At 43.9% G+C, this 11,405-nt stretch overlaps 1 protein-coding gene across 3 annotated transcripts in view; it reads right to left on the reverse strand.

Moving 5' to 3' along the window:
• Positions 1–11,062, reverse strand: part of DNAJC1 (DnaJ heat shock protein family (Hsp40) member C1) — a 120,644-nt gene extending 109,582 nt beyond the window's left edge. For all 3 annotated transcript variants that reach the window (XM_084859037.1, XM_084859036.1, XM_084859038.1), the window contains exon 1: positions 10,797–11,062. In XM_084859037.1, the coding sequence (XP_084715163.1) occupies positions 10,797–10,961 (165 nt within the window). In that variant the 5' untranslated portion in view covers positions 10,962–11,062. The remainder of the gene's footprint in view (positions 1–10,796) is intronic.
• Between the last annotated feature and the right edge of the window lie 343 nt (positions 11,063–11,405).

Consider the following 11,405-nt stretch of genomic DNA (forward strand, 5'->3'; position numbering starts at 1 on the left):
CGTGAACGCTGCCAAGCTGCTGCCAGTGCCCTTTTCACCTTGCCAGTGGCAGCCCCTCCAAAGTGCCCAATTGGCCTTCAGAGGGGTTGCTGCTGGCCCTGAGCTCCCGACAAGCCCATGGGTTGAAACATGAATTATCATTTTGTCTGAACCCAGCCACACAATAAACCATGGTTTGTTAACCACAAACAACCCATGAAGAGAACCCATGGCTTATTGTTGGGTTGTGAACTGTTAACAAACCATGGCTGGTTAGTACGGCTGGGTCCAGACAATACGATAACCCAAATTTCAACAACAACCCACGGTTATCATATTGTCTGAACCCAGCCTTTGAATTACTAAGCACAAAGCAAATCATACATCAGTTGAAGTAGTAGCAGAACACAGCAGTGGCATGGGACGTGGGTAAAAGGGTGCACTGGGTATAAAGGTTATCGCTACAGTATGCTACAGGAGCACTTTACAATTTTTTTAATTCTCAAAAAGCAGCAATTGATTGCACCATAAAAAATTAAGGAGCATTACATTTGACCACAGATACTGAAGCTGAAGCTCAAATATTTTGGCCACCTAATGCGAAGAGAAAACTCACTGGGAAAGATCCTGATGCTGGGAAAGATTGAAGGCAAAAGGAGAAGGGGACGACAGAGGATGAGATGGCTAGATAGCATCACTGATGCAATGAGTATGAACTTGAGCACTCTCCGGGAGAGAGCAGAGGACAGGAAGGCCTGGCGTGCTATGGTCCATGGGGTCACGAAGAGTCGGACACGACTTAACGACTGAACAACAACAACATTTGACCACAGGTAGGAAGGATGGGATACTCCCAATGGATTCCCTTTTTACACTACCTTACCTCTACCACTCCTACAAATCAATTTCAAAGGACTGGCGGCAGCATAACTAGATTAGGAACTGTTACGTATGCAATCTGTTTACCAGCTAACTACAAATTATAGCTTAGTACAAGATATGCTACAACAGTAGGTTTTTTTAAAAGAAAAACAATCTTCCTTCAACAGGAAGCACCCTTCCCACCCTACTGTTTTAAACAGAACAAACTCCCTGAACAGCATTTTCAGTCCTGAACTCAAATACTGGATTGCTATTAATTATGGTTATTTCAACTGATCATACAGTATTGTATTATTTTGTGTTGACTGTGGCCTAGTTCACAACAGTCAAAATAGTAAAACGTTGCCTGGACTGTTCACTTCTCACTGTGGGTAGGTGAACCACATCACTGGGATGCACCTCCATATTAAACACACACAACACACACACACCTGCACATAAGAAACGTACCTATAAGCATGTGTATGCATTTAATATGGAAAACCAATACAGCTATGGTGATCCATGCACCTACAGTGTTAAGTGGCCAGTGGTTAGGGAAGAGAGTTCCAGCCTAGGTTCTGTTATGCTGATGAATGGCCATAGCTCAGTGATAGAACACATTCTTTTCATACAAAAGGTTGCAAGTTCAATGCCTGGCATCGCCTGGTAGGCTTGGTAAAGACTCCCGTCCCATACCTAGACAGCCACTGATATAGGCAATATCAAGCTAGAAAGACCAAAGGTCAGACTTAGTATAAGGCAGTTTCCTATGTTCCTAAGCTAGTTTTGTAAAGGCAAATATTTCTTTTCATGGGGGTGGGGGAGAATTCAACCATACAATGCCACCCAGTCCTAATTTTGCAGTATACCGCTCAACCAGAAGTAGACAGGAGTAAAGGTACCGCAAAATGGGGGAATGAATTACCATGGGAGGGGATGATACAATCTACTTTTTGGACTGGACCGTCTTGCTAGACTCTGACTGGACTAGCAGCATTGACAAGTGAAGCAGCACAAAGCCCATCTGGCTTATGGATAAGAACCTAAGAGCCATGCTGGATTAGACCCAAGGCCTATCCTATCCAGTCCACCATTATGCTTGCACAGTTGCCAACGAGATGCCCACAAGCAGGACATGAACACAACTATAGCACCCTCCTGCTTGTGTTCCCCAGCAAATGGTATTGAAAGGCATACTGCCACTGATACTGGAATTAATATATAGCCATCATGACTATTAGCCACTGAAAGCCTTACCCTCCATGAATGTGTCTAATCCCCTTTTAACACTGTCCAAGTTGGCAGCCATCACTATGTCTTCCAGTAGCAAAATCCATAGCTTGACCATGTGCTGAGCAAAGAAAGACTTCCTTTTGTCTTTTCTGAACCTCTTTCCATTCAGCTTAATTGGATGACCCTGCATTCTAGTATTATCCACTTTCTCCACATCAAACATAAACATCTATCAAGTCTTCCCTTACTCATCTTTTCCCCTTAAGCTAAAAAGACCCAAATGTTGTAACCTTTCCTCATAGTGGAGTTGCCCCACCACCTTGATCATTCTGGCTGCCCTCTCTGCACCTTCTCCAGCTCTACAATATTCTTTTTGAGTTGTAGTTACCAGAACGGTGCACAGATTTGTATACAGGCATTATGATATTGGCGGTTTTATTTTCAATTCCTTTCCTAATGATCACCAACATAGAATTTGCCTTTTTACAGTAGTCTCACACAGGATCATTGAACCAGGAAGATCATCTAGAAGTGTGTACCCGATGTCTCCAACACTGTCCACAAAAAAGAAAAAAAATCTTTTCTGAATATGCTTAAGGTGCAAGGCCACACATATAATATAGCAAAATGTGGGTGATTTACAGCTCAGTCATTAAATTCCCCTCTTGTTTTGACGTTACACTACTAAGCACAGGAATCAATATGGGTGGACATTTTCACATGAGATTTAGAGAAGTTCTTGCATTAATCACTTTGCAGTTTAAATGAAAAATGTACGCAGGAAAGACCATTAATTTATATTACAACCACCTCTCTTTCACATTAAGAATTTTCAGACATTGATTAAAAAGGCATCAGAGAAGATTGGAGGCAGGGGTAGGCAACCTGGTGCCCTCCAGATGTTTTGGACTACAACTCACAATAATCCCTGGCCACTGTTGTAACCTTTCCTCATAGGAACCTTTCCTCATAGTAACCCATGCTGGCTGGGGCTTATCGGAGTTGTAGTCCAAAACCTCTGGAGGGCATACAGTTGCCTACCCCTCCTCTAGCACAATTTAAAATTCCCATATGAAAGAGGACAACTTGACTAAGAGCCAGGACCGGCAGAGACCTTAGAGTTTGCATTTTGACAAACTCAGAATGCAGAAACAAAGCCTGAGTTTTTCCTCCACATTTTAAGGAGGAGAGTTAACATTTCATACCGTCAGCAGGAGACTAAGGAAGTTATAACTACTTGGTACTTGTATCTAGGTTTGCTTAAAGGTTACTCAGTATCTTCAATAACTGTTTGGCTCCTGCTGTTTCAGCCCCTATAAAGAAATAAAAGGCAAGATATTCGGTGTTTTTACACTGATAAAAATAAATTCATCATTTAAGAAATTCTAACGTTTTCTTACATTCATCATACAAGAAATTATTATCTTACAAGTAAAAAATTAAATTTACAAGTCAAACTATCTTCTCCAAGCCTCCAGATATGAAGAGGGTTGGGTTTCCTTTTCTTTCTTTTTTTATCATAGATCCAGTGTAGGAATTCTTTCAGCTGTCAGAGATCCGTTTAGGGCATGTGTAGGGAACCTGTGGCCCTCCAGATGTCACTGAACTCCAATTCCTATAACCCATGACCACTGGCAATGATGGCTGGGGCTGATGGGAGTTGGAGTCCAACACCTGGAGGACCACGAGTTTCCCACTCCCCGTTTAGGGGCTTGTCATAAGGTTATTAAGTTATCGGAATAAACTGTTAAAATGTCGGTTATAAGTGAAAATTAGAAAGGAAGCCATTGAAGAATTGCTGTAACTACAGTCCATGCAAAAGCCACGAATGTGTTCTGAAAAGGTATTCAAGTTTAAATGATAATTTGTTTGCATTGTTCTTGAAAATCGACGTTTTATCCTTTCATTTTTTTAAATAAAGAAAAATATAGTTCATCAAGTTTTAGAAGTTCTATCCTAGCTCATCTGTAGTTTATATAATGCCAGGTAAGAGAACTATATTTTCATAGGTTGGAATGTTTTAAAGGTGCAGAAGAAATACTCTCTTTATATGCTAGCAGGGTGGGTAAGAAACCATTAGTTTAAATTTTAAAAAAAATTAACATACCAACTGCATTTAGATCAACCTACATGCACCTAGTAAAATGCTTGTCATTATGGTGGGCATGCTTTGTGTGGAAAGAAGGCTTTATTTTGCAGAATTCACAGGAAGAGATATAATACATGTCTGTGCACTATGCAAAAAGGCACATATTGCACCATAGGATCCCTGAGTTGACAGTGGAGGCTAAACTACTGGGCCTTGGTTTCTGCTCAAGTACAATGCTTTATTTTTCTCCCACATGAGTGAATATACATAGGAGTACAACCAATGTGTAGGAGAAAGTAAATGGGTGTACTCGGGAACACTACTGAGCTGGTGGCCTCTATGTCTGGACTGAGGAAAGCTTCTGTCCCACTCTGAACTGTGTCCCAGGGTGCAGTCCATTTACTTTGCCTCAATGGCTCCCACTGAGAATTGAGCTAGCCCTTATTTGCACAGCTTAAAAGAGGGAGTCATTCCTATTAATCGAACTGCCAGGTCAAGTAGCTACTTCCTGCAGAACAGACCAGACAGAGCAAGGAAAGGAAAGGAAAGGAAAGGAAAGGAAAGGAAAGGAAAGGAAAGGAAAGGAAAGGAAAGGAAAGGATCCTCCTGTGCAAGCACCGGGTCATTACTGAGCCCTGGAGGGATGTCACTTGCGCTGGCGTTTTCATGGCAGACTATAGTGGGGTGGTTCGCCATTGCAGAGCAAACAGACCACCAAAGATCATATATAGCATCAAAGTCTCCAGACTCTTACTGAAGGAGGGACCCCGCCCCTTAATGCTAACATGGACCATCCTAGAGGCTATAGTTGCTGAACAGTACACTTTAGGGATCAGCATCAGAGAACCCCAATAGCACACAATGAATTGATCTGTATTTACTCTAAGCACAGAAATGCAGTGTTTCTCCACTACCACTACCCTGTACCTTTTCAGGATCCTTATAGTACTGGTCAACTCACATACACACACCTACAGCGAAGGAGGATATGTTGTATTAGATCTCCAGAGTGACCAAAGATGTGTTGCTAAGTTAGCGTTCATATGAAGACCGATATTTAAGAGTAAATCTGTCCTCCTTATAAAGCCAGATCTCATTTTTGGCATAGCACTCATTATCTTCATTGCCTAGTTAACAAGGGCCATAAATACAAAGGAAGATAATGCACTGAAGGCACTGAAGAGGTTCAAAAACAATTTATTTATTTACAACATTTGTATACTGTTCCACATCTAAACAGATTCCAGAGTGGTGAACAACAAGATATAAAATGAATAAAATACAAAAAGAATGAAACATATTAAAATGATTCCTTAGCGTGCCAAAAAAACCCAATGTGACTAGACGTAACACTTAGTAGGCATTAGTTCTTATGCCCTTTGTCTTCTCATTTTCTTTAAAAACCCCGAAGGGGCTATATTTGGGAAGAGGGGGCTTCCAGTATTGAATTTGTTGAAAAACAGCCCTTCCCCCCAAATGTCTGGCATGTAGGTGCATTCTGACTTTGGTAAAAGGTGGCCAATTTTTTTTTTCATTTAAAATTATTTAGGCCAATTTTAAGGGTAAAATCTTCTCAATAATATCTACTTATTTCAATAACAAATTTAACAGAGGCCTCTGCAGCCAGCCCCATAAATGTTATATTATGGTTAACCTTTGCAAAGAATTAATACTGCTTTAACAAATTAAGCATAGCTTAAACATACAATTTCCAGCATAAAACATCACATGATTTTACTACCAGCAAAGACAGTAGTAAAGATCTAAGTAAGATCTATGGTGGCCACTAAGGGTGGGTACTACTTGATTTTACATTTCTTTAATCTGAGAATGTATTATTTATTTTATATCCTGCCTTTCTGCCAAAAAGTGCCACTCAAGGCAAATATTTATGTTGTTCTAATGTAACCTTTTCCAACCCAGTGTCCTCCTGATGTGTTGAACTGTAATTCCCATCATCCCCCGCCACCCATGATCTGCTCTATTAAATATGCTGGACTAGAATATGTTAACAAGGAGAAATTATTTTCCCATTGCTCTTTCCACAGCTCTATTTTATCTTCCCCATTTTCTCAGTTTCCTCCCATTTTCAACCAGAAAACAACCTTTATAGCAGGGATCCTCAGCACAGCCCCCACAGGGAGCTCCAACAGCATCCATGAAGCTCTTCCCCACCTGCCCCCTTCAAAAACAAAAGTTTTAAGTAAAACCTCGGAAATTGTTAGGGCAGTCTTCTTTCTCTCCTTTTCTAGCTTTGCTTTTTCTCTCCCCTCTACCTTGCTATTTCCCCCTTCCTCCCAGCCTCTAGCCTCACTATTTCTCTCCCACCAGCACCTCTTTAGCTCACTTTTGACTAGCCAGGCCCGCACTGGAGCCATTATATGATTTGCCACATCCTCCATAGGAGCCATTTTGTGGTGATGCCCACAGCAGTTTCTCAAATTCCCAAATGTGCCCCATTCCCAAATGGGGACCCCTGCTTTATAGGATAAGAATGAAACTCCCTTGAGGATGTGTTCCCCATTACCCCAGCACTCAGTGTATAATGACATCCCATGCTGTACTCAAAAGGCCACCCCCTTCTGGCTAGCTCATAAAACTCACCAAGTTGGCCGTTCTCTACAGGCTGTAGGGCATCAGGACTGAATGCATCCACACCACTGCATGTACAACATTGCAAGTGACCCAAGTAGTATGTCTACCAGTGAAAACATGATCCCTTTCATCCACCCCCTTCAAAGAAGTGGGAAAGCACAACAGGATTTGGACATATGCAGATACTCAGTAGTACAAACATGAGGCAAAGTTGTTTTGTTTTTAGTGACCCAGACCAAAACTGAAAATTTAAAGGGAAAAAAGAGACACTTGATCAAAAGATGGTCCACAAACATATTGGGCCATTCCTAGCTTTTCTTTTCTTAATTATAACAAGGGACATTCATGAAGACAGAATATTCCTCACAACTGGGAGGGAAGAGTGAAGAGATAAACTATATCAGAGGTTGGATCCAGGATCTGCTCTCCGTTGATGGAAGGTCTCCTCTCATGGTGGGTGCCTCTGCCCAATTTGGGGTGATCCCCTCCCCCTGCACAACAGCTCACTCCATTCAGCAGGGTCCCCTGACCTCTTTGTAGCATGTTCAGGGGGCTGGAGGAGGTGGGGAAGTCAGTTAAACTGTATACAGTTAAGATGGTATTTGTTACTCCTGCTATGCAAGCCTGCATAAGAAGAGCATGTTGGTTCCTGAAATTCATTATATTCCCTGAGTGAGAAAATAGAACTGATGGAATTCTACAGAATGTATTATAAGTATTTATTTAAAATACTTTTAACCAGACTTTCAGGATGCACTGACCTCAGAAGGCGGCTTACAAGGCTCTAAAGTACAATTATAATTTCTGCATTTAAACTACTAAAATGTATCATTAAAAAAAAAAAAAATAGCAGCAGCAAAAGTGTTTTTTCAAGTACAGCACAATTCAGCCTAGTCCTGGATCAGTACCTGAACTCAGTAACAGGCTGGATCAGGGCTAATAAACTGAAACTCAGTCCTGGCAAGACAGAAACCCTGTGGGTGAGTGGTTCCCAAGTCCAGGAGATAGGCTCATTGCCTGTTCTGGATAGGGTTGCACTCCCTCTGAAAGATCAGGTCTGTAGTTTGGGGGTACTCCTAGATCCATCACTGTCACTGGAGGCCCAAGGGCCCATGGCGCCTCAGAGTGCTTTTTACCAGCTTCAGCTGGTTTGCCAGCTATGGCCAATCCTGGACTGGGATAGTTTGGCCACAGTGGTACAGGCGCTAGTAACCTCAAGACTGGATTAGTGCAATGCGCTCTATGTGGGGCTGCCCTTAAGGCTGCTCCGGAAGCTGAAGCTAGTACAGAACGCAGAATCTCAGCTATTGTCAGGAGCTGCCCCTTTTTAGCACGCAACTCCTTTATTGAGGGAACTGTACCGGCTGCCTATTTGCTACCAGGTCAGGTTTAAGGTTCTAGTACTAGTGTACAAAGCCCTAAACAACTTGGGACCAGGATAGCTGAGCGAGCGCCTTCTCCCTTACCAACCTACCCAGTCACTGGGGTCATCAGAAGGAATGCTCCTGATGGTTCCACATGGACCTATGGCCCGATGCGAGTCCACCAGGAGAAGAGCCGTGGTGGCCCCCTTTCTTTGGAACTCCTGCCCTTGGAGATCAGGCAGGCACCAAAACTGTGTTGCTTCTGGCGCCTCCTGAAAACAGCACTGTTCCAGGAGGCATTCCTTAATTGACCAACCATGGTTTTATTGGCATTCTGTTTTTAAAAAGCATAATTTTAATATGGCATTTTAATCTTTTTATCCTTATGCTATTTTACCTTTTAGGTTCACTGCTCTGAAATCTGTTTTAGATATGGAGCGGTATACAAATATTGTAAATAAATAAAACAAAACAAACACAGACTGGAATAAATGTGTTTTCAGAGTTAGGCTGTATGTTTAAAAAACACCAGTGATGACGCCATACGTTTCTCCCTGGGGAGGGCGTTCTAAAAGTGTAGGGCCAATACTAAAAAAGCCCTATCCCTAGAATTAGTTAGAATACATACAATGTTAGTCTGTACATGGAAACACTCAAAATCCAATCATCTCCATGCATGTACCCTCTGCAGTTCTGTGAGCTTCTACGATTTTCCCATCCAACTATAGGTTCTCATGCTTCAGCAGATGTTTCTCAGGAGAGAATTCTAGAAGTAGTTTGAGAGACATGGAGGCTGACACACAAGAAGGTTGTGGTGAGGAGAGCTTCAGAAATCCCAGCAGAAATTTCCTGCATGGTCTTTTGAATCCCAGCCACCATGTTTTAAAAAAATAATACTTACCCTCCTGTTATTTATTATTGTATAGCCAAGGGACTATATTTGCAAAAATAAGAGCATTTATTTATCTACTTTATTTAAAAATATTTTTAGGCCGCCATTAAGGATAGAAACCTCTCAAGGCAGCAGATATTTATATGCATGTATAATATGTATCTTAACAGATTCAAAGTTGCTGAACCATTTATTGAACCTTTAAAAAAGTGTCTGACCCAGAACTGAACAGAGAGATATTTGAGTTCAATTCAGGATTAAATTTCATAGTCAACTCCCAGATGTTTCAAACTGAAAGTGGCACTCTAAACTTTAAGGAAATTTCAACAAAAGTAGCTACTGAGGAACTGGAATTCTCAAAAATCAGGACAAACCTGAGCTATCCGGTGGCTGGCACAACTAAATATTATCCTATATCTCTCTTTAAAAAGAAGTGAATGTTAAATACATTCAAATTTCATTTTCGAAGAGTTATTGAAACCCTGGGACTGCTACAGTGCTATTTAGTTAGGCTCTATTTTTTAGTACTAACTTTAACTTCCAGTTTCACCAGCAGCTGCTCACACTCCCAAGAAAGAACAGATACCCAAAGTCTGTCTGTCTGTCTGTCTTTCTTTCTTTCTGGTATGTCTACCCAGCTTTTCAATCTAGCAGAATTCACAAGCTAGTTTACAATCAAAGTAAACAACAACACAGTAGTAAGACAACAAATAAAAAACACAAACATCAATACGATCACCACTATAGATTCATGGCAGCATAGCATCTCATTGTTCATTAAAAGCCAGGGTGAGTAAAACCATTTTAGCCAAGAATCAAGCTTTCAAAGGAGTCGGCATCACACAGACTGGGCAACACAACACAAAAGGCCCTATTCCCAGTTGTCAATGTCACTTGCCAACCCTCTGAAGGCAGCAGGGACATCTAGTGATGAGCCTCTAAAGGTGAGCTCAAGGAATGGGGAGATCCATATGGGAGCAGCAGGCAGTCCTTCAAAAAGTTAGGATGAAATGGCATAGAAACCAGTAGGCTGATTCACACTGAATTCTCCACAAAAGAGAACAAAGGAGGCAACTAAGGTGCAGAAAGGAGGAACCAACCATGAAGAGTGGGTGGGAGAGAGACAGAAGGTATTTGCAACGTTGAGACCTGGATCTGCAACTTTGAGGCCTGGATTTGCAAGAAAAAGGGAAGTATCCTCCACGAGTAGAGAGAGAACATAAAATGAGGAAAGATGGGGACGGTTACGTTTTACTGTACCGGCAGAAGGAGAACAGAATGACAGCCTACGTGGGAAAGTTGGCGACTGAAGAGGCACAGGATCCAAAAGCAAAAGGGGCGCTACAACTGAAGGAACGGGGCTGGAAGATGGACGAGAAGAATACAGTGAATAGTGAGGGGAGGCAAAGCGAGGATGTGTGGCACCACAGCAGACGCTGGGGCGTGGGCCAATCCAATGAGACACAGGGGGAGGTGGAAGAAGTAGCACTGCTGACTTTAAAGAACAAACCCAAAGACAACTTTAAAATCCTATCCTCAGCCACGGGGATGGGAGGTCTGCTCCCTAATCCCAGATGTGAAGGCCAGGCAGCAGTCCTCCATGGCGAAGAAGTCCATCTGCATATGCCCAGAAACCCTGTCTCCTTGGAGTACGGCCACTCCACATGCTCGGAGCGGAGCCCGGGGATTCCTACCGGGATCCAGGGCCCAGCCTGAAAAGGAGGAGCAGAGAAACGAAGGCCAGCCTGCCGCGGAGGGCCAGGCGCGCCTCTTTCCTCACCTGCTCAACTCCCAGGAAGACGTAGAAGTTTCGCTGGACGTCCTCCACCAGGTCGAAGAGCTCCAAGTCGCCGCTGTCCCAGGCGAGGCCAGACGGCAAGAGCAGCAAAAGCGAGAGCAGCGGCGACCAGCGCAGCCCCGCCGCGGGGCGCGAGCACCGGCCCATGGCTCCCAGCTGACACCAGCCAGCCCCAATCCCGGCGCGGCGCGGAGCTGCGGCAGGACCCGGCAGACGTGGCCGACTAGGACGCTCGCCTCGAAGCGCGCATGCTCCGGCGGCAGCGCCGGTTCCGCTCCGCCCTCTGCGAATCCCACGGGGAAGGCCGGGGCCTGCGCCTGGACCAATCGCCGTTTGCTGGCCGCCTTCGTCACGGCGCCTAGCAACCACGAGATGCGATGTGACTTCTGTGGGAGGCCTGCAAGGAATCTCCCAGCGTGGCCGCGGCAGGCTAGGGCGCGGGGCAAGGGCGCGGGGCAAGGGCGGGGTTCCCATCGCCGGAGCCGCCGGCCTCCCCCGCAGACAGAGCGAGCTGGGAAGCGAGGCCTCCTGGCTGTGAGCAAAGCAGCATCCCGCGGCTGCTGGGACAGCCTGTCGCAGTTCCCCCGCGGA

Source organism: Heloderma suspectum, chromosome 5, assembly GCF_057233095.1.
Source record: "Heloderma suspectum isolate Gila_16-S chromosome 5, 16-S_ref, whole genome shotgun sequence".
Taxonomy (NCBI): Eukaryota; Metazoa; Chordata; class Lepidosauria; order Squamata; family Helodermatidae; genus Heloderma; species Heloderma suspectum.